The 21,445-nt window shown below is 52.9% G+C and overlaps 1 protein-coding gene across 2 annotated transcripts; it reads left to right on the top strand.

Moving 5' to 3' along the window:
* The first annotated feature begins 203 nt into the window (after nucleotides 1-203).
* On the top strand, nucleotides 204-21,191 carry ITGB3 (integrin subunit beta 3). 2 transcript variants are annotated; one of them, XM_059868970.1, is made up of 15 exons: nucleotides 204-605; nucleotides 5,583-5,668; nucleotides 9,797-9,989; nucleotides 11,885-12,137; nucleotides 12,830-12,911; nucleotides 13,578-13,739; nucleotides 13,895-13,990; nucleotides 14,156-14,245; nucleotides 14,632-14,766; nucleotides 15,410-15,839; nucleotides 18,024-18,246; nucleotides 18,524-18,624; nucleotides 18,746-18,865; nucleotides 19,880-20,046; nucleotides 20,991-21,191. In XM_059868970.1, the coding sequence occupies exons 1-15, from the start codon at nucleotides 548-550 to the stop codon at nucleotides 21,057-21,059; spliced, it is 2,265 nt and encodes a 754-aa protein (XP_059724953.1). In that variant the 5' UTR covers nucleotides 204-547; the 3' UTR covers nucleotides 21,060-21,191. The 2 variants fall into 2 exon arrangements, with proteins under 2 accessions (XP_059724953.1, XP_059724952.1); XM_059868969.1 differs by having other exon boundaries at nucleotides 205-605; nucleotides 12,830-12,992.
* The last annotated feature ends 254 nt before the right edge of the window (nucleotides 21,192-21,445 follow it).

Raw genomic sequence — 21,445 nt, 5'->3', positions numbered from 1 at the left:
GAGCAGAGACAGACAGCCGAACCCCATAGGGATATTCCCTCTCTGGTGAGGGAGCTGAGAACTCACACTTCCGTATTAGTGTGCATTTGCTCTATTTCTCCTTAAATCTTTGAACTCCAGCAGCTCAGACAGGCTTTAAAACCAGCTGTCTTTCAAGAGTTAATAAAAGGAAGGAGTGAGCAAGGTTTTGTAAGGCATTAAAGCCAGGCGGAAGAGCCTATGGGAAGGCGCCTGTTACGAGCCCTGGGGCTGTAGGTCACCAGTGCCGAGGGAGGACTCGCTGCCAGGGTTTACTAGGTCCCTTGCTTAAGCCGAGAGAGTGAAAACCTCACAAGGAGCTGGCGGCAGACCGGGCGGGGACTCTCCGGACTCCGAAGTGACGAGGCAGCAGTTTCCTCCGGCCGCCCCACTCGCCATGAGTGTCATTCACCCAGCCCTGTGATTCATCTTCTCAGCCGCTGAAAGCCTCCAGTTACTCCAGAACCGCTGACCATCACTCGTGGAGGGGCCGGTCCAAGCAGTCCCCCCAGCCCGGGGCTCAGAGAAGATGGATCAACTCTCCGTGTCCCTCGGGATCCTCCTGCTCTGCGCTACTGGCAGCTGGGGTAGGTTTACTCTGTCGCTCCTGTCACTGTTTATAGCCATTTGAGTGAAGATGTTGCCTGTTACCTCTACAAATCCCAGGACTTTCTGCATTCCCCATATTCTGTGATTTCATGGGAAAATCACCCGGAGGGGGAGCTGGCAGCCTGAGCTGCAGCGCATTCCCACATAGGAAGCGCTGCTCAAGCCGGCTGGGCTTCCTCTGGGTCGGGGCTAGGAACTTCTCAGGGATGTTATAGGGTCAAGCATACTTTGGTGGGTTATTCTTACTGGATGTGATAGATCTTACTGAATCTACCTGCTCTGTGTTTGGCTCTGGTTACTGGTTTGTAATGCAAGGACTGGGGTGTGACTTGGGCTTCATCCTTTATAAACAGAAAATTCACTGTGAGAAATCACGTCAGGTAATTCCTTCCTGTGTCAGTACATTTTAAGGGCGCGGGGGGGGGGGGGGGGCATTTCTGTCAACATTGCTGTCCTGTGTTATTTTTCTCGTGTTTTTTTTTTAATGCTTTTCTTTAAGAAATCTGATTTCTGGCATCATATGATCTCAGGATAAATGTAGTTTGTATTTTTAAAAAGTTTTCCAATGTCAGACATACAGAAAAACCTGGAAAAGCGGTATCTCCTCCCCAGGTGTGTTCCTAGTGACTAAGCCTCAAAGGAAATCTAGAAACTGCAGTATGGTGATTTATAAATCGGTCACATTGTTTTCATGGCCAGACTTGGGGTTTGGGGCAACATTGTTCTGTCTAAAGAATTCCAGACTTTAGTGAATTCCCAGGAACAGCCTGAGGCTCTGATCTGCTGCCGGATGGAGCTGTCATTAGTACAGGACGTGGGATAACCCCTGCAAGAGTTTGAGTTCATAGAGCTGCAATTTGGGGCTGTGTACATATCTTTGGTGCCTGTGCTCAGTTTGGGGCATCCCATTCCCAGGAAGATGCTGGCAGGAAGGGAGAGGCTTGAAAGAAAAACACCCTCAGAATGGTATGGTGGGAACCTGCCAAGAAAGCCCAGGTCCTAATCACATAGTCAACGGAAAGGCTGGAGAGGATGTGGTTTGTACCTTTATCAAGTTTCCTCAAATGTCTTTATCAGGTTTTCTCTGTGCTCATTCTTGCTCAGTTTGGCAGAGGGGGAAAACAAAGTGTGGCTGCTCCTGCACCACTCAGAGTTACTCTGATTGCAGACTGGGACTGAGTAATTTTCTCCAGTCAGGACACAGTGATGCTGAGCTACAGATGTCTGGGGGTTTCAGAGACATGGAACGTCTGGGAATTTCATTGAATTCCCTAAATTCAGTCCCAGGCTTGATGGGGCTTGGAGCGACCTGGTCTAGTGGAAGGCGTTCCTGCTCATGGCAGGGGGTGGAACTGGACGGGCTTTAAGGTCACTTCCAATCCAAATCAGTCTGGGCTTCCCTGCTTTCACCTCTCTCAGGACCACAGCTCTGCCCAGCCCCAGGTGGGTGGTTCCCATCATTAAGAGCAGTTTATGTCTCATTTCCTTGTATTTCAGGATTGCTTTTTCTTCAAAAACTGGAGTCTTTAGGATCAGCTCATTGTGTGAGAGCAGCTGCTATCATAGTTTAAAAATGCAGGTTTTGTACTTGGGTTTATTAGTTTTTATGGCTAGGGAAAAAAGCTCCAAAGATGGAAAAAAAAGTCACTAAAAAACACAGAATTTCTTAGTATAGGCTGTACTGGGATGGTGTTGACCTGCTCACAGCCAGGTAGTGTCTGAGTCTAGAAAGGACTGCCAGGCACTCACAGGGCCAAAACCTGAGAGGACTCTAGCTGAAGCATCCTCCCTATCTTCCACATCCTCCACCTCCTCCACATCCTCCACTTCCACCCATCTGTGCTTTTGTTCCCACATCCTCACAAGGTACCTGGTCCCACAAAACTCTCCCAACACTGCATCCCTGCATCCAGCCGTGCAAACAGTGCTGGGAATGCCAAAAAAGGAACATTTCCCCATGGTGGGGGTGTGCAGTTGCCTGCTCACAGCAGGACCAGCCTCTTGTTTGGATGGTCATAACTGCCCAGGCCCTGCTCCATCCAGCCCCATGGAATAGCAGCCAAGAATAGCTCTGTACAGTGCTGGAGATTTGTTCCAAGGAAGGGAAAGGTCCTCCATCCCCAGCAAAGTGTCTTGGTCATGAAGTGGTGGATGTCATAGGGACCACAGGGCTGTGTGTGTTTGGGAGCAGATACAGACCTCCAGGGACCCTCCAGGCAAAGACACCAGCAATGGCATAGTGGCATGATGTGACATCAGACCCCAGGGCAGCCTTGGGAATGGCAGCATGCCTCCCACAGGGACTTCCCAGCTGTAGCCCCACCTGATCCCATTGGCAGCTCCATAGCCATGACAGTGCTCTTCCTAGGTCTATGGCCCTCATTCCAAAATCCACCCGAAGACTGGATTTACATCCCCAGTAAAGAGAGGGGACACGAGATAAAGGACCCCTGGCCTTCGGGGTGGCAGCAGAAGGAGAGGAAAGGAAACCACCAGGGTCCAGGGGCTGCACACAGGCAGGAGGTAATTTGTACCAAATGGTGAGGAGCAGATGAGCTCTGAGGGTCCTGGGGCTCCTTAGCCTCAAGATCAGATTTCATGGCATGAGGAGACACCCTGGGGCTCTGCCAGCAGACATGACCCTGGAATCCTCCACATGGAGTTTAGTGGAACCTGGTCTCATTGAGATCAAGGTTAACACTGCACAGGGGAAACTGAGGCAGGGAGTGGCTGAGGAACTGGGTCAAGTCACAGGGAAAACCTGTTTGAGGAAGGATTTGGACTGGTGAGTCTCATGTCCCAGAGCCCCCATGGAGGCCTTGTCAGCTCTGCCCTTCCCCAGCAAGGTGGGTGCTGGGGCAGGGCCAGGTGACTAAACCAGATAAAACCCACCATGAGGGGATAAAACCCACACTGGCATTAAACAGGTACCTGGACCAGGAGTGTTGCTGGTGGCACTCAGTGCTGTAACTGTCTGAGCAGAGCTGAGCAACCACAGTTTTAAGCCAGCAGCTAGACATGGCCACTACATGAGGAAAGTGAGAGTGGAAAGCAAGGATACCCCTGGCTTGTGGCAGGTGGGTACTTGGCACCTCTCCCCATCCCTGAACAAAGGGCTGTCATCCTGGTGCACATATCAAAGAACCAGGGCTCCCCAGGGACGTGCAGATTTGGAAGCTGTTTCTGTGTTCAGGCAAGTGGCCCCAAGGTTGGCAGCTCTGAGCGTTTAGTCCAGAGCACCTGGAGCCGCCAGGGCTGTCCCATCCCTGAGGGCTGTCTGGGCAGTGCCTCCCTACTGCCTGGAGGGCTGAGCTGGCCCCCAGCTGCACGGCACAGCACAAATCCATGGCACGCGCTCTGGCTGCAGCCACCGGCACTTGGCAGGACAGGAGGGATTTCACATGGACACAGCAGGAGCCGGCGAGAGTCGTGGGAGGTGTTCTTGTCGTTGGTTTCAGGGAGCCCTTTGCCTTCCCTCTTCCTAGCCCTGTCCACCCAAGGATCGGTGTTGCTGCTGGCACATTGCTGAGGTGCAGGAAGCACTGGAGACCAAGCTGTCACTCTTCTTTTAAAAGTTACATTTAAAATCTGTCCCATCCTCACATGGAGCCAGGTATTTCAGGGTATGATGAGAGCTCTGGGTGTGGGTGCCACCTCTAAACTGGTGCTAAGCAAGGCACTTGGGTTCAGCCTTTAGTTTAGTGTGGGACAAGTGGGAACTGCAGGTGTCAGAGGTGCAATGGGGACGCTCTGGGGCACATCCCCGAGCAGCCACTGGCCCCTGGGACAGGCATAGCCTGGGACACCACCCTCAAATAGACAAACACAGGTGTGAACGCATGTGTACACTCCCTTGGCTACATGCCAGCAGGCAGGAGTGCATGGTGCTGTGGTTGTGGTTCTGCTCAAAGATCTGATGATGTTGTTTCACCATTTCCTCTTTCTGCTTTGTGTTCCATTTCCTGTGGTTGTGGGACACTGCTCAGGACAACCATGAGGGCACATAGGGCAGGGGGGGAGGCCCTAGTGCCCACTGCTCCCCGCCAGCTTCCCCTAGGCTCCCCAGGCTGCAGTGTGTCCCAGCCAAGTGGGTACTTGGCTGCAGTTTTCTCTGCCCAGAGAATCCTAAAACTGCCAAGATGCTTGTGCCTGGGAGGGAGGAAGAGCCAAGGGTGACGTCACGGCAGCGGTGTCCCAGCCACTTGTCACATTGGCTGTTGGCAGCAGGAACTGCAGGGCCACCCACTCTGGTCTGTGTCAGAGGAGCTCCTCCTGCCCCTGGGCTCCACAGGCATTTTATGGCCCTTTAATTCTCCCCCACAGGCTCACCAGCCTCTGACCTTCAGGACTGGTAGCAGCAGGTATCTCCCTGAGTCCCCACAGCCACTGACAGAGCCCAAGCTTTCCTGGCACATTGATGCCAACCACCACCAGCACATTTCTGGACTTGTGCCCTTTCACTCCCCTCCTTTCCCTGGATTTGAAGCCAAGCCAAGACCAGCCACTGAGTTTAGTGTCTGCTCAAGGTGTCAACAACCACCCTGGGTCAAGGTGATGGGAAGAGGCAGACAATCCCTGGCAGGGCTGTGGGTACCACCATGCACCCCTGGGAATTCACCCTTTCCACTCCTGCTGCCCCAAAGTGTCTGCAGGAGTGTCTGCAAGGATACATGAACTCCCTGCCAGGGGCTTCACTCCAACACCCATGTGATGCTGCAGGGGTGAGAGGACCCGTTGAGGAGTTGGCAGGTAGGGAATGATGCTCAGCCTTAGGCAAGATGAAGCGCAGCTCATACCAGGCTGGAGAGAGCAAGGAGGCAACATCCAGGGTTTGCAGGTGGGAAAACGGATAGAGAAGTGCACTGGTGGTGTTCTGGCTGCTCAGAAGCTGGTGGCTGACCACACGTGTGAGTTTGGGTTCTGTGGGCTGTAATTGCTCTGTTTTGCTGTTTCAGGGGGCAACATCTGCACCACCCGTGGGGTGAACTCCTGCAAGCAGTGCCTGGCTGTCAGTCCCCTCTGTGCCTGGTGCGCTGCTGAGGTAAGAGCTGGGGGCTGAGCAGGGCCCTGAGAAGGGCAGGGGATGTAAAGGAAGGAAGAACCTTTGGGATAAGTCTAGGTTACAGCCACAAGCTCAGTCTCCATCTGTTCCCACTGTATCTAAACAGATTCCTTGGTGGCACCTGGCTCAGAACCTGTGCTCAAGGCACTTGGTCAGTGGGCACTGCTTCTGCCCTGCTTCAAAATTTGCCCCTTATCTGGGTGTGTTAGTGGAAGTTACATTGAGCTGGCTGGGAAATTGTGGCATTTTCACTAGGAATTCACTTTATCTTTCAAATAATGTACATTTAAAAACTTGGTTTACTTTTGGTTTGCTTCTTGGAAACCTGCTGTAAAGCACTGGCTGAAGGAGCCTAATTCCTGGAAGGGGTGAAAAGGGAAGGGGGCCTGGAAGGCCTGAAAATACTTATCAGAAGTTAAAGGCTGGGTTTTAAAGCCTTTTTAATTAGAAATAAGGGGAGAAGACAAGGTGCCTGTTTTTGGTTACTAAGCTAAAGTGGATGGGAGCACTGAGCTGTGGCTCTCAAATCATCCTGTTTGGGCAGGTGAGAGCCAGGCAGATCTGCCATGGTGCCCTCCAAAAAATGCTGCCCTGGGGGTTAATCCATTGGGTAAGAGGAGGGAGTTTCCCAAGAGGATGGGAGAGGAGCCCCGGGGCAGAGCCAAGGGAGGTGGTGGGGATGGGGAGAGGTGATGAAACCTTCAAGGCTTTCCTTGCTTTCTCCTTCTCTAACCTTGAAGACCCACTTCTATCAGCTGCAACTGTGCCCATAATGCCCCCTGGGACTTGGAAAAGACCTGGGAAAAGGATCCAAGCTGGAAGCTGCTGGATCATGCCAGCAATTATCTATTGCTTTGGGATCAATGCATATCCAGAGGGGAGGCCTCTGGCTTGCTGTGCCCATCAGATCTGATGTTTGGCATGTGGTGTGAATAAAGATGTTTGTGCCCATTTTATCTGCAGCAAGGAGAGTCTGAAACATGCAGCTTGATAAGGGGCCTGGCTTCCCTCTCCATTCTCCCCTCAGAGGGGGAATGGTGGCTGGGCTGGGCTCTTCCTTCCCAGCCGCTGATCCTGGGCTGCACTGGTGGCTTGATGGTGCAGAGGGAGCCGTGATGGGGTTTTTTTCCTCCAGAACAGCAAAGGTTTCCAAAAAAGGAAATATTTCCAGTGCTGCTCTGAGCTGTACTCCCAAGCAAGAGTGAGGGAGCCGTCCTGCTGCTAGACCCAGCCCCCAGAGAGCTGGGCTGTGCACTCTGCTCAGCAACTCTGCCTCCAACATCTGGACCACATTGTCTTAATTTAGCAATGAGGGTTTTTTCTGTGGGTTTGTTTAATTTTCCTAGGGTGGGGGAGGGTTCTGATACTGCACCCCCCCCCTGTTTTTAAAGGGACAGTGCCCATATTTGTGCTCCTTCTGCTCCCACTACAGCCCTTTTCCACTCACACTGCCTTCCCAAGGAGCCTAGGGTGGTGATTTACTGCTGCTCCATCTCCTGGTTTTGGATTGGAGAAGCATTTCACTGTGGTTTCTTGTGATCACTGACCACTCCCCCCCCCCACCCCGGGCATTGATGAGCATCAATAAATAGATGTTCTCGTCTTACCAATAAATAGATATTCTCATCTGCTTTTTTGGAAAAAGCCAGCCAAGCTGTAACACTGAGACAAATCTCTAAATCCCTTTGGAGATTATTGTGATAGATCCTTCAGGGTCTCACCCACCCAAAATGTCACCCACTCTGGGTCTCTTGGAGGCTAGACTGGACCAGATTTGGATTTCAGAGAAGCTGCTGGAAGGTTTTAGCTTAATTTGTGGAGGTGTCTGTGCTCTGAGCACTCCCAAGAGCTGTCCTGCAGAGAAGCTGATGCTGCATGTGGTTGTGTCCGAGATGAAAACAGAGATGCCCTGGGGAATACACAAGTTCCCACAGGCTTCTGCCCTGGGAGCTCAGGGATGGAACTGGCTCTGCCAGAGCCCTGCCTGACCCTGCCCTCACTAATCAGCTCTGGAGGCAGTGATTAGGATAAAATAATCAGGTTTCCCATTCTGAAGGGAGTGTGAGCTGATGTCCACTCTGCAGTGGGACAGAGCAGGGAGAGCTGGCAAGCATCCCTGGGAAGGGCTGTGGGATGACTGGGATAGAGAGGGTGCACACGTCTCCCTGTAGGGAGCTGGTGCCATCAGGGCTGTGCTTACAGGGAATGGGTTTCTCATGGATGAAATCCCTGTGCTGTGAGTTTATCACCAGCAAGCTTGGGCTGCCTCCAGATCACTCCTAATTAGGGCTGTGCCCCAGGTGTTGAGTCAGCCAAATGGCAGAGCCCAGGGTCAAAAACAGACTGGGGGCTGCCAGGGCCTTGTAGTCAAATGTCCCACTTTTGCAGTAGTTTTTGTTGTTGGGGAAGCTCCTGTAAGTCTTCAGTCAGTCACTATATTTAGGACTCCAAAGAAAGGCGAAGGATGCAGCCCTGGGGTTAAACAGCTTCTCCATGGAAATCTCACAGCAGGAGTGATGCTGCTAATCCCATAAGGTGCCATGAAGCCTCTGAGGTCCTGGGAGCTCCCTACGATCTCCAGGTATCACTGAGCACCACGGTTAAAACCCACCTGCCCAGCATGCTTTTTGCCCACATATTTTTCCAGTGATTTCCCTGACTGGGACAGGAATGTATATGATGATTGATGGGATCTGGAGTGAACCAGCCACCCCTTCCCAAAGCAGGGAGCCCTGTTGAGCAAGCTTATGGGTGGGTGGGTGAGTGTGAGGGAGCTAATTTGGAGGGATGACTCGTCCTCTTCTCTGTCAGCACACTGCCCAGGCAGGGGCAGGGTAAGAACACGCCTGCTGATGTATTTTTTGGCTGTCGCTTGGCCACAGTTTCCAGAGGGCTGTAGGCCAGCCAGGACCTCCTGACACCACTTGTGTTTTTCTACTCGTTTGCATAAAACGTACAAATTCATCCCTGGGTTCAACCAGCCTGAACCCAGTTCAGGGCAGTTGATATCCTTCATGGGAATTTCTCTAGCACTAGAAAGCTCAGCAGTGGATTCCAGCATCCCAGGAGCAGGGAGGGCACTGAACCAGCCCCACTAGGACTTGTGCCACCTCCCTTTGCTGCAGGAAGAGGCTGTGGTGGTCCTCTGCTGGAAGACTCTAATATAGAAAGATTTGGGCTGAGCAAGGGAAATAAAGAATCCCTTTGGAGGGGAGGGTAGGTGCTCCCTGAGCAGGAACATGAGGCAGCAGATCACAGCAGTGTTGGGCTGGGAGAGAAATTCTTCCTATATTTGTCTTCATAAGCAACCAAAGGAGTAGGAACCCTCCTGAATGTTCTGTGATAAGGAGGAGGAACCAGAAGGTTTCTAGGAAAGGAGGGACAAGGCTGGAGCTCACCATGACTCCACACTTTGTGCTTCCTACTCCTGACAGGCTCTTCAAGGCTTCTCCTGCAGCCCCAGTGCCTTTGGACTCTTTCACTCCTTTTTTGGTGCTCCTTTCCCCAGTCAGCTCCATCCATTAGGAAGCTGGAGAGCTGCAGATAAGTCTGATCCACTTCCAGACAGGAACTGAGCACTGCTCTGTGCAATGAGCTCACTCACAGTGGACACACTTCTTGCTCATGGCAGGATTTCTAAGGGCCCATGTTGGAAAAATAGGGGGAAAGGTGATTTGTCTTTTGTCAAGGTAATAAATAATTTTAAAAGTCCCACACTGCCTCTAGCCAGCTTGCCATGTTCACATCCTGCCACACCCTCCTCTAGCCATCCCAGAGAGACAGGATTTCCTTTTAGCTCTGCCAAAACCCAGACCTAAACCTACAGCTGCTAGGAGTCAGGAGGAGGTTGGCAGGGATATGATATCCATCATTCCTTGTCAAGGGCTGATGGGCTCCTGTAGGAGTTGCTCCAGCAGGAGCAACTGATCCCACATCCCCTCTGTTTGCTGCCTTCCTCAGGCAAGAGACTGTGTGCCCCAAGAAGTCTTTGATCCTCTTCTGGAGTTAGGTGTGATAAAGCAGGGGTTCTCCAGGGAAAAGGTGGGGGCCTTTCTCCTTCTTCCAGCATAGTCCTGGGAGGCTCCTGACTGTGTCCCTCCCCCACAGGTCTGGGTGCAGTCAACCCCTCGCTGTGACCTGCATGCCAACCTCCTGCACAACGGCTGCAGGCAGGACCACATCGAGTCCCCCAGCAGCAGTGTCACCATCCTGGAGGACCGACCTCTCAGCAACAAGGGCTCGGGGGGGGCAACCACCACCCAGATGAGCCCTCAGAGAATACAGCTGAACCTGCGGCCAGGTAAGAGCCCCCAGACTGCTGTAGGAATGGGGACATGCAGTGGGAATAACGCAAAGGGCTCAGGCACTGAGTGAGCCATCACTCTGCCTCACTGGCCAAGGCGGTCTTGTGTCCTTCAGGGACAAGGCCAGGCTGCCAGCAGCACAGAATCCTCCAGAACATCTCTGGTGGGCATCTGAGCTCTCTGTTTGCTGTGTTTGTTCTCTTGCCTCAGTCCTGAGGTATTTGAGGGGCAGGATAGGATGTGACTTCAACACCACATGGGGTATTTTATAAAGCTGTTCAGACCTGAGGCACTACTGCTGTGCTCAGAATGCCTGGGTGGAAGTCAGCTCATATCTAACAAGCCACAGAGCAGCTGTTAGGGTTGGGTTGCCACCAGATCCCTGTAATATCCCAGGCTCTGCTCAGCCAGGCAGACTGGAGCCAATTAACTGCTCTGGTCCTTTGCCAGCATCCAGGAGTTTCAAGGATGCCAGGCAGGAGGCAAAACTATAGAAGACATGGCCTCTGTGCACATCTCTGGGCATGGGCAGGAGGAGTCCTGCCCCATTGGAAGGACAGCAGGCAGAGGAATCCCCCCACAAACGGGACATGGAGCTTCTAAGTGGCCCTTGTTCTCTAGCTCCAAAGGTTGTTGTCAGGAGGAAGGTGAGTATGCTGCTCTGAGTGCTGCAAATCCCTGTTCCTTGGAATTAAGAGGAGAGACCCCTCGCTTGATACCATCTCTGCGGAACCAAGAAGGTTTGGCATAAGTCATCTGGCTTGACTCATGAACCAATACCAAATCACAAAGGATACAAGCAGGACAGGTCACAGCTCATGTTCCACAAGCTCAGAATCCTCATGGTTTCAGCTCAATGAGGGCAAACAGATGCTTTCTAAGCACAAAAATGGGACCCCTGGCTCCCAGCAGAGCTGAAGAGGGGATGGAGCTTTTCGGGCTGTCATAAATTTTCAAAGTTTCTTCATCCTGAAAGAACATGTCATGCAGATTTAGACAGAAATGTGAAAACAATAATAATTTAAGCTCAGTTAAGGCCTTTTCTTCTCAACATGTGAGGTGTTCTGACAAGGCTGTAGCTGAGCCCTGGATTATGTTTCAAAGAAACCATTTCAAAGATCAGAAGAAAGAACCTGTGTTTCTTAAAAAGGGAGAAAGAAAAGGTCAGCCCTAAGTGTTTTCAGTTTTTTGGGGGTTTTTTTATGTGCAAAAGTCATCAAAACTGGGATGTTTCCCAGAAGGTTCTTTCTAAGGAGGCTTTTGTTTCAGTGGAAAATGTTTCACCAAAATTTTCTCAGAAGGGGCTGGGAGAGGCGAGAGGAGAGGAAAGGAACAGGGATGGGGGAGGGTGCAGAAAATGGTCAGAGTCCTTGGAAGCTCAGAGAAGTCCTAAGAAGTCTTGCAGCCTGCCTTTAAGACCTGCCCACAAAGTGGGGGTTTCCCTCACTCCATCCAGCTGTTCCTGTGGGATATCTTGAGAGATCAACCCTGGACAGGAAGATCTGCTCAAGTCCCAGCACTGAGAGTTTAGGAGAACAGGAGACATAACCCCCATCTGCCATAGAATTCCAGAATGGTTTTGGGGTTGGAAGGAACCTTGAAGACAGTGCTGTTCCACTCCCTGCCATGGGCAGGGACACTTTGCACTATCCCAGGTTGCTCCAAGTTCAATCCAGTCTGGCCTTGGACACTTCCAGGGGCACACAGCACATCTGCTATGCAAGCACCTGACTAAGGGCTTTGCCCCTCTGTCTAAGGGTAATGTTCTCCTCCTAGAAGCTTTAACCATCCCCTTGGGTTCCTGCTGACCCCTCCCCCCTAATCCTGTGGTGAGCCCCCCTCCCCCCTTCCAGGAGACGAGATCTCACTCTACTGCCCTGTTGCTTTCCAGATGACTCCCAGGTCTTTCATGTCCAAGTACGTCAAGTGGAAGATTACCCTGTGGACATCTACTACCTCATGGACCTGTCTAACTCAATGAAGGATGATCTGAAGAACATCCAGAACCTGGGCACAAAACTGGCCAGTGAGATGCGTAAGCTCACCAGCAACCTACGCATCGGCTTTGGGGCCTTTGTGGACAAACCCATTTCCCCCTACATGTACATATCTCCTCCAGAAGCCATCAAGAACCCTTGCTATGAGTAAGTCCACGTTGAGGGAGTCCTGTAAGGGCCAGAAGTTGATGGGACACCACTGAAATGTGGCTGGAAATCCACATTAGTTGGTGAAGAACTGCAGCCCATAGAAAGGACCTGTGTTTGAGAGGTTCTTGAAAGGTTGTCTCCCAAGGGAAAGACAACAGGCTGGAACAGGGAAAGAGTGTGAGGAGGAAGGAATGGCAGAGGTGTTAGGAACTGAATTCATCCCCATTCCCTCTTCCTCTATGCTACTAGGAGGGGGGTAGGCAATTAAGCCTGGGAGGAAAAGAGGGGAGTGGAGAAAGTGGGTGCCTGATTCTAGACAGGATTCAAACCTCAGTGCAATCTGTGTTCTGCTGACACAGGGAGGAGGAGCAGGTCTAAATTAGAAATATCATTATCAAGGGAAAGCTCTTGAGGGAAAAAAATTGCATCATGTTTTCAAAAGAAATGTTGAGGCTGGAAGAAAATTACTCCTAAAAATCCCAGCAGGACTGAGGCTGGGAGCTGAGCCCAGCATTCCTACAACATTATTTTTTATCTAAAAGGTCCTTCATCAGCCTCAGGCTCTTGGGGGCATTGGGTCCCTCCAGCACATCCTGGGCAGTACGATGGCTTGTGGGATGCCTGTAGGGCAGGGATGGGAGCTGGAAGAGCCTGATGAGCCCTGTGCCCTGGGTGCTTTCCTCCTACAGGATCGGGGAAACTTGCCTGCCCATGTTTGGGTACAAACACGTCCTGTCGCTCACGGATGAGGTGACTCGCTTCAACGAGGAGGTGCGGAAGCAGAGTGTCTCCCGGAACCGTGATGCTCCTGAGGGTGGCTTCGATGCCATCATCCAGGCCACCGTGTGCGATGTAAGGGGCAGGAAGGCCTGGCCAGGGTCAGGACAGGGTCACCAGGCTGGGCCAGGCGGGTTGGTAGGGACCAATCAATTCTTCCCAGACATGATCATAAGCCTTGTTGAGTTGTTGTATGACTGATTTCTGGAGAAGGTGAACATTCAAGTGAGATATTTCCAGCCCAATAGTCAAAGGAAGAGCAGGACTCTCATGGGATCATGGTAGGGGAGAGGAGCAGAGCAGGTGCTCGAGAACAATCCAATGTCAGCCCTGCAGTGACCAGTCCAGAAGGGACAACACTTCCTGTGCCTTCACCTTGGTTTTGCTGGAGATCTTGCATCCCTGAGTCATTAGCCACAGTGATTAACACTCTAACCAATTAAACTCATCTTTCACCTACAAGCAGCCCATGCCCCCCTTCCAGACTCCACACTCCCACAGCACTTCCCTGCGAGAGCAATTGCCTTGCTTTCCTGTGCAGAGGTTGGTTTCTACGGCCAAGGCATGACCCCCTGGCACAAAGGCAGCAGTGGGGTGCTGGCACATAGGGCTGCCCTCAGCATGTGCTGACACATGACTGGGAGCTGCCTTTCACTGCAGGAAAAAATTGGCTGGAGGAATGATGCTTCCCATCTGCTCGTCTTCACCACGGATGCAAAGACCCACATCGCACTGGATGGGCGGCTGGCTGGCATCGTGCAGCCCAATGATGCCCAGTGCCACATCGACAAGGATAATTTCTACTCTGCCACCACCACACTGGTAAAGCCTGACCCAGGCATGGGGTTGTGGAGCCCAGAGCACCTGTTGGATCCCCATGGGATGGGAAAGGTGTTTCAGCCATGGTTGGAGAGCATGATGGGGACCAGGGTGGGAGGGTGTACATGTTCCTAGGCTATAGCTCTCCTCTTCCCCAGGACTATCCCTCTCTGGGCCTGATGACTGAGAAACTCTCACAGAAGAACATCAACTTGATCTTTGCTGTGACAGATACAGTTGTTGGCCTCTACCAGGTACCAGCTGCAAAGCCACCCTCCTGGGGATCTGGTGGGCCATGAGTGGCTGGACATGGCTTGGTGGTCTGTCCTACCAAAGCTCCCATGTTCCTGGAGAGGGTTTCATCCAGCCATGGCACATTTACCCATAACAAACAGACCTTGTTTATGATACTTCTGCAGAACTACAGTGAGCTGATCCCAGGCACAACCGTGGGCACCTTGTCCAGAGACTCCAGCAACGTCCTGCAGCTCATAGTGGACTCCTATGGGGTGAGTGTGCAGTGTGATGGCCCCACAACAGCACTCTTCGTAACAAAACAGCCACTGCTTCCCACTGCCAACAACCCACAGATTTGTCAGCTCCCCCAGTCCCAAGCATCCTCCTTGGAACAGCTGTGAGCATCTGCCTCCACCCATGTGTGCAGGCACACCGAGGGTGTGAGATCACTGTGTTAACTGCCTGTCCTTTCCTGTCTTGAAAACTTTTCCCTGTAGAGAATGACACAGCTGAGGCTTGAGAAAGACTTGGGGCACTTGGCTCCTTTCCCATGTGCACGGGAGCATCGCTGTGGTGCTGGTGGCAGGGGAGGACCCCACCAGGGCTAAGCCCTGCCCAGCCTGTGCTCTGTCTTCATCAGTCCTCTCTCCTTCCCTAGAAAATCCGCTCCAAAGTGGAGCTGGAGGTGCGTGACCTCCCTGAAGAGCTGTCCCTGACCTTCAATGCCACCTGCCTCAACGATGAGGTCATCCCTGGGCTCAAGTCTTGCATGGGGCTCAAGATCGGGGACACGGTGAGGATCCCACTCATGGGCTTGGCTTTTCTCCCCTCTACATAGCAGCACTGCCAGGTCATCTGTTGCTCTGCACCAGCACCATCTGCTTGTCCCACAGCCTCCCAGGTGACACAGACCCTGGAATCTCAGCACTAGAGAGAGAGGTCCCAGCAGGATGGGTGCAAGGAGGAGAATGCTTTTTTGAATCTGCTGGATGCAGACTCTGTGATCTCTCTAGCTCAGCCTTGGCTGGTGACCACAGGGCATGGGAACCTGGAATCATTTGGGTTGGAAAAGCCCTCTAAGACCATCAAGTCCAACCACTAACTGATCTCTGGCAAGTCCACCACTAAACCATGTCCCTAAGCACCACATCTACAGGTGTTTGGACACTTCCAGGGACAGTGATTCTACTTCTTCCCTGGGCAGCCAGTGCCAGAGCCTGATAAACCTCTCAGTGAGGAATTTTTTCCTAATATCGAACCTAAAATTTTCCTGGTTACTGTGGCGAGCACATTATCTAGTCCACATTGTGCTGGGACAACTTTGATAAGCTTTGATGAGCCCAAAGAGACCTGGTGGCTCCCATTTCTGAGCTCCTTAAGCTGGGGCATGGACTGGAGCAGGTACTGACATCCAGACACACACCTTTGCCCTCCAGGTGAGCTTCAGTATTGAGGTCAAAGTGCGGGGCTGCCCCCAGGAGCAGCAGAAATCCTTCACCATCAAACCCGTGGGCTTCAAGGACAGCCTGACAGTGGTGGTGAACTTCGACTGCGAGTGCTCCTGTGAGAGCCACGCTGAGACAAACAGCCTGTCCTGCAGCCATGGCAATGGCACTTTGGAGTGCGGCGTGTGCCGCTGCAACCCCGGGCGCCTGGGCTCCCATTGCGAGTGCTCGGAGGAGGAGTACAACCCCTCCCAGCAGGACAACTGCAGCCCCCGGCCAGGCCAGCCCCTGTGCAGCCAGCGTGGTGAGTGCATCTGCGGGCAGTGCGTGTGCCACAGCAGCGACTTTGGGAAGGTGACGGGCAAGTACTGCGAGTGCGACGACTTTTCCTGTGTTCGCTTCAAGGGCCAGATGTGCTCGGGTGAGTGCTGGGCTTGGGGCTGTTTAGGCTGCCTGAGATGCTGGGCAAGGGAGACACCAGTCATTTTGGGGCTTGTCCTGTGAGTTTTCACCATCTCTGATTTGTTCAGCCATGAATCTCCCTGTACCAGCCCTGGTCTGAAGTGATGCAAGGGGTATTACTACCTTTTCGGCCACTGATATCACCTCCTGTGCCTGAGAGCTGGGAGTGGGGATGGACTAGAAGGTTAAAAAGGAGGCCTGGTGGGGCTGGTGGGGACCAAGTGAAACAGCTCTGGGGTGCACAAGGCAGGGACCTTGCTTGAACCATATAGCTCAAACACATCAGAAGTACTGCTCTGCAGGAGGAAACCCTAGGGTGGAGGGGGAAGGGTGGGGAGAGGTGGGTTTTATCCTCCACCCAGTTTTGGAAGACTTCATATTGGCAAAAGTGTTGGGGAAGTAAATCCTCCCTCCTTGCTGGCCTTACAGCATCTCCCCTCCTGAATATTCATCTCTTCCACACACTCCCAGATTCCCCCTCTCCAATCCAGCTGCTCTCAATACTGGAAAGAGAGGACCAGGTCCTTGGGTTCTCTGATTCTCCTCCCAGGGAAGAAGCCCTCCCGCAGAAACCCCATCCCAACAGCAGTTCCAAATGTCCTGATATGCCAGAGCCTCTTACCCACCAGGAACCTTCATTTAAGGTTCCTTCCACCCACATCTCCAGTAAACACTGAAGGTCTGAGTGAATTGTAGTGCTCTGCCCATCTCATGTATTTAAGGGATGTGAGAGAGATGACAGTGCGTAGGAATGAGGCATGAAACTGTGGCACATCGTCTCCAGGAGTAGAGCACCCCAGAACTCATTTGAGGTGAATATGGGAGAGGGGTAGCCACTCCCATTCCTAACCCCAGCCTCCCTCTGTAAGCCCAGGATAGGTGGCTGCTAACAGAGTGCCAGAAAAAGACACCACTTCCCTGCTGAAATCCCAAAAATCCCCAGGAAAACATCAGTGGCCAAAGCTGATTTCACTCTGCTGGAGCCCAGACTGGATAAAGTGAAAGCTGGGGCCAGATGACACTCAATTCTTGCTCTCTGATGTCTCCAAATTGAGTTTTTGAGATCCCACCTGCCCCTCAGGCCAACTTCATGGCTCACACTGCCTCTGTGCTGCTCAGATTGATCCTTTATCTTAACAGCCTGCTGATAATGGAAGTGGAAACAGCTGGGTTTCCCCCACCCTGAGTAGTCAGTATCCTCAAGGAGCCTGTTCCTGTTTGAACAAGGGCTGCAGGTCCCCAGGGTGGATGAAGGGCAGTAATGAAGAGCTGCTCCTGGCCAGGGTGGGCTGTTAATTAACCTGAACTCTCTGACCCTGTTGAGCCACTTCTCCCCAGCCTACCGGTCTGTTTCCATGCCTTGTCACCCAGCGTGGCATTATTTTCCTGTGACTCAGCCCTAGTTCCTCATTAATGGGGTTATACATTTATTTCACATGCCGGTACATTTATTTCACGGCCGGGACAGTGCCCAGCCGATACCCCGCCGGGAGCAGCATTCCCAACGTGTCCCTCCCACTGTGCTCAGGGCTCCGGACAGGTCAGCGCCTGCAGCTCCCCGGTGTTTCCACCACTTGCTGTGTCTCATCTTTGAGCTGAAATAAACCACAATGCAAATAGCTCCAGGGTTTGGCAGGATTTGAGCATGCCTGTCTGTCTGTCTGACTAAACCAGTCTCAGTGAACGTGTGTTGGGCTTTTACCAGCAGTCAGTTTTCCCTGTCTGGTCCAGGCCTGAGAAAGGAGTCAGACTTGGGGGCTTTGAACAGATGTCCTGATTCAATCTGAAATGCAAAGCCACAGAAAGAACTTGACTTGCTCAGAGACAGATCTGATGGAGCATCTCCAGTTGCTGCTGCTGGAGCTGGGGCAGCTCAGCCTGAAATGTGGGAGTTTGTTCTTGCTTGGGTGGGATAAGAGGAGTGTTGGGGGCATGATGAAGGTCTGGGTTTGGTGTGAGCTTCTCACATCTTGGACTGTCCCACACCAAGGACAGCGCAAAGGAGTTGTTCTAGGTGGCCGGTCTGCCTTGCAGTGCCCACAGAGAATGAGTTGCCACTCTGGGTTATAGGCAGCCATATGAGGAATTGCTAACAGGCTCTGTGGAGACACTTAGCGTTCTGATGCCTTTTGGATGTCCCCAGGCCATGGGCAGTGCAGCTGTGGGGACTGTCTGTGCAACTCAGACTGGACAGGAGACTACTGCAACTGCACTACACGCACTGACACCTGCATGTCCAGCAATGGGCTGGTGTGCAGTGGCCATGGCTCCTGCGTGTGCGGCCGCTGCGAGTGTACCCAGCCCGGCTCCTACGGAGACACCTGCGAGAAGTGCCCCACCTGCCCGGACGCCTGTACCATCAAAAAGTGAGAAAGAGCAGAGGGCTGGGACATGTCATACCTCATTGTGGGCTGGCAGACAGCTGGGATAGGTCATATTCAGTGGAATTCAGGGGAGCTGGCATAGAGCTGAGAAGGGTCATATCCCATCATGGAGCTGGCAGCACTGGTGGCAGGAGTTCTCACTATATGCAGCCCAGTAGGGTTGGGACTGCTGTGATTTCCACAACCTGAAACTGAAAGGTGTGACAGTTGCCTGAGGAGAGCCTGGAAAAGCTCATGGTACCTCCCTCCTCTTCCACAGGGATTGTGTGGAATGCAAGAAGTTTGAGCGGGGAAAGTTAGTGGAGCAGCAGTCCTGCAGCCGCATGTGCCGTGATGAGATTGAGACAGTGCAGGAACTGAGTAAGAGGAGACCCAACCCCTGTCCTAATACATGGAAATCCAGGGGGCTTCGTATGCCACATGCTTTCCCCCTGTGTATGCACCCCTCAGCATGAGGAATCTGAGCCTCTCCCTCTGGCAGGTGACAGGGGCAAGGATGCTGTGAACTGCACCTATAAGGATGAGAATGACTGTGTGATGAGGTTCCAGTACTACGAGGACTCCAGTGGCAAGTCCATCCTCTATGTCATCGAGGAGCCTGGTAAGACCCAGCTGCCATGCTTAGGCTGGGGGCTGCAGAATGTACTGTGCTGGGTTTCTGTGCCGGCGGGGGGGGGGGGGGGAAGGAATGTTGAGTTCCCTTTGTACCTCCCACTCCAGCTAGGCTCATGGGGGACCATGGTTGGGGGCTGAGAGGGATTAAAGAACTACTTTGTCCCCTGCTTAGTGCCAGCGGGCCATGGTTTCCTGCCTCTCAGGTATCACATTTCATAAGGTATTTCATCCCCTCATTGAGACCAAGGATGGGGGTTCAACCTTCCCACTGCCCTCATCCTGTGTTTGACTTTGTGGGGGTGATTTTTCTTGGGAAGCAGATAAGAGGAGGCTCCCATCAGCAGCCCCGGCGTGTCCACTGACTTCAGCTGAGCCTGGGGCTGTGTGGCTGCAGATCCTTCAGAAGCAGAGCCTTGAAGGCAGCCACCAGCTCTCACTGCAGCTGTCTGCCATGGGCAGGGTACAGCCCACACTTCCCAGCCCCCCAGGCAGATGGGAGAAGAGAGGCAGGGCAAAGGCTGGGGTGGCCAGATGGCCTGGGGCAGTGTGCAGGGGGAGCAGGAGCTGCGGAGGCTCACACTGGATCTCCCTACCCCTATTTGCCAATTCAGTGTTGACACACAGCCAGAGGCTGGGGCGGGGTGTCAGTGGCCTGGTGGTTTGGGGCAAACTTCACAAGCACAAGGACTTGGTCTCTGGTGTCATCCCCCACTGCAGGTGGGACCTGTGATGCTCCTGATCTAGCTTCAGGCTTGGGTGCAGACCCCCACCCTAAAGACAGGTGCTCAAGTATTTTGGCATGGGTGCCCCATGGACAGGATCCTCCTTCACAGAGCCTGCCATGCTCAGGGTAGAGGCTCCTGCTTGCTGGCAGAGGAGGATGATGCCCTCCTGAGACCAAAGGAGCTCCATGTACCTATGGCCAGGTAGCCCCAGAGCTGCTTTAAGTTGCCCTGGGGGTGCTGAGCTCCCCCCAACCCTGCCCTCCTCTCTGCTCCAGACTGTCCAAAGGGGCCAGATGTGCTGGTGGTCCTGCTCTCGGTGACAGGTGCCATCCTGCTCATCGGCCTTGCTGCGCTGCTCATATGGAAGCTCCTCATCACCATCCACGACCGTCGTGAGTTTGCCCATTTCGAGGAAGAGAAGGCCAGGGCCAAGTGGGACACGGTGAGGAGCAGTGGACTGGGTGTGCTGGGCAGGAGTCCCAAAATCCCACAGCCTCTGCCTTGAGGGATCCAGATCCCAGTGCTCCTGGCATGAGAGCCCAGCTGCTGTCTGTTGTCCCATGACATGGTCCTTAAGGGCCAGCTTGTCCCATTCCTCTCTAAAGCCTGGGATAGTGTCCCAGGCAGGACTCAAGGTGACACTGCCAGCCAGGACACCCCTTCCCTGAGCCTGCTGTGATCCCAGGGGCTGTACACAGGTGATAGGATGATATCCTAGGTTATTCTTCCCCCTCCAGCATATCCAAAACACTTGTCAGCAGCACGACCCCAATACTCACTGCTCACAGCAGTGTTTCCATCCCATGAGTGAGGCAGAAGGTCCCTCCTGCCACAGGATGCTGGAAAGCACTGAGGAACCCCAAGCATAAGGGAGGGGGCTGGGACAGCACTGATACCTGTCCCCCCATTCTCCTCCATCTCCTAATCCCCCACAAAGTGAAGGGATGGTTGGGATGGGATGGGATGGGATGGGATGGGATGGGATGGGATGGGATGGGATGGGATGGGATGGGATGGGATGGGATGGGATGGGATGGGATGGGATGGGATGGGATGGGATGGGATGGGATGGGATGGGATGGGATGGGATGGGACGGGACGGGATGGGATGGGATGGGATGGGATGGGATGGAAGGCTCTTTCAAGAAGTCTCTCTCCTCCTGAGCTCCTGCTACTTCTCCTTTCCTCCACAGCAGTTTTCCCTATTCTGCCCCATGAAACATTATGGGGAGCCATTAAACTGCTCATCCAAAGCCTTGGGTGGAGACAGGGATGCACCACTCCATGCTGAGACAGTGCCTCAGTTACCCCAGATATTAAGCAGAACAAATGCTGATGCCAAGCACAAAGTGATGATGCTCTTTTTCATCTTCTTTCTTCCTCCAGACCCATAACCCTTTATATAAAGAGGCCACATCTACCTTCACCAACATTACATACCGTGGGAACATGTAAGGATGCCACATCAAGCACTGGCCATGGGATCAGCTGATGATCCATGGGATCTCCTGGAATCCAGAAGAGCATGTTTGTGTCTGCCTGTGTGAATGACTGCATGTGATTTAACAAGTCCCTGACTGCCTCCAACCCCTATTGTCTGTAACTGCAGGGATGTGCTTTCCATAGCAAACCTTGGTCCTTACCTCAGCAGGTCGCTCACAAAGCCACCGGCCCCCCCATACACTGAACACAGAGAAATGGGATGATCTCTGTCAATCTGTGAACTCTTTGGTGCTCATCAGGCCATGGGCATTTCAGGAGCAGCTGCTTGAACCACATGCTGAGCTGTGCTCTCCTCCACAGTGTGTGCTGGTGAAGCTCCGCCCACTTGGAGTCCCCTT

Source organism: Haemorhous mexicanus, chromosome 28, assembly GCF_027477595.1.
Source record: "Haemorhous mexicanus isolate bHaeMex1 chromosome 28, bHaeMex1.pri, whole genome shotgun sequence".
In the NCBI taxonomy this organism is placed as follows: Eukaryota; Metazoa; Chordata; class Aves; order Passeriformes; family Fringillidae; genus Haemorhous; species Haemorhous mexicanus.
Note: the sequence above shows the minus strand (reverse complement) of the source record. Positions and strands in the feature narration are given on the sequence as shown.

Bases quoted from the DNA above. Each gene is read 5' to 3' on its own strand.
- ITGB3 (XM_059868969.1), top strand. From the start codon at position 548: ATGGATCAACTCTCCGTGTCCCTCGGGATCCTCCTGCTCTGCGCTACT. The intron at 12,138-12,829 runs GTAAGTCCACGT...TTCCTCCTACAG, and splicing joins ATCAAGAACCCTTGCTATGA to GATCGGGGAAACTTGCCTGC. The intron at 14,767-15,409 runs GTGAGGATCCCA...TTTGCCCTCCAG, and splicing joins GGCTCAAGATCGGGGACACG to GTGAGCTTCAGTATTGAGGT.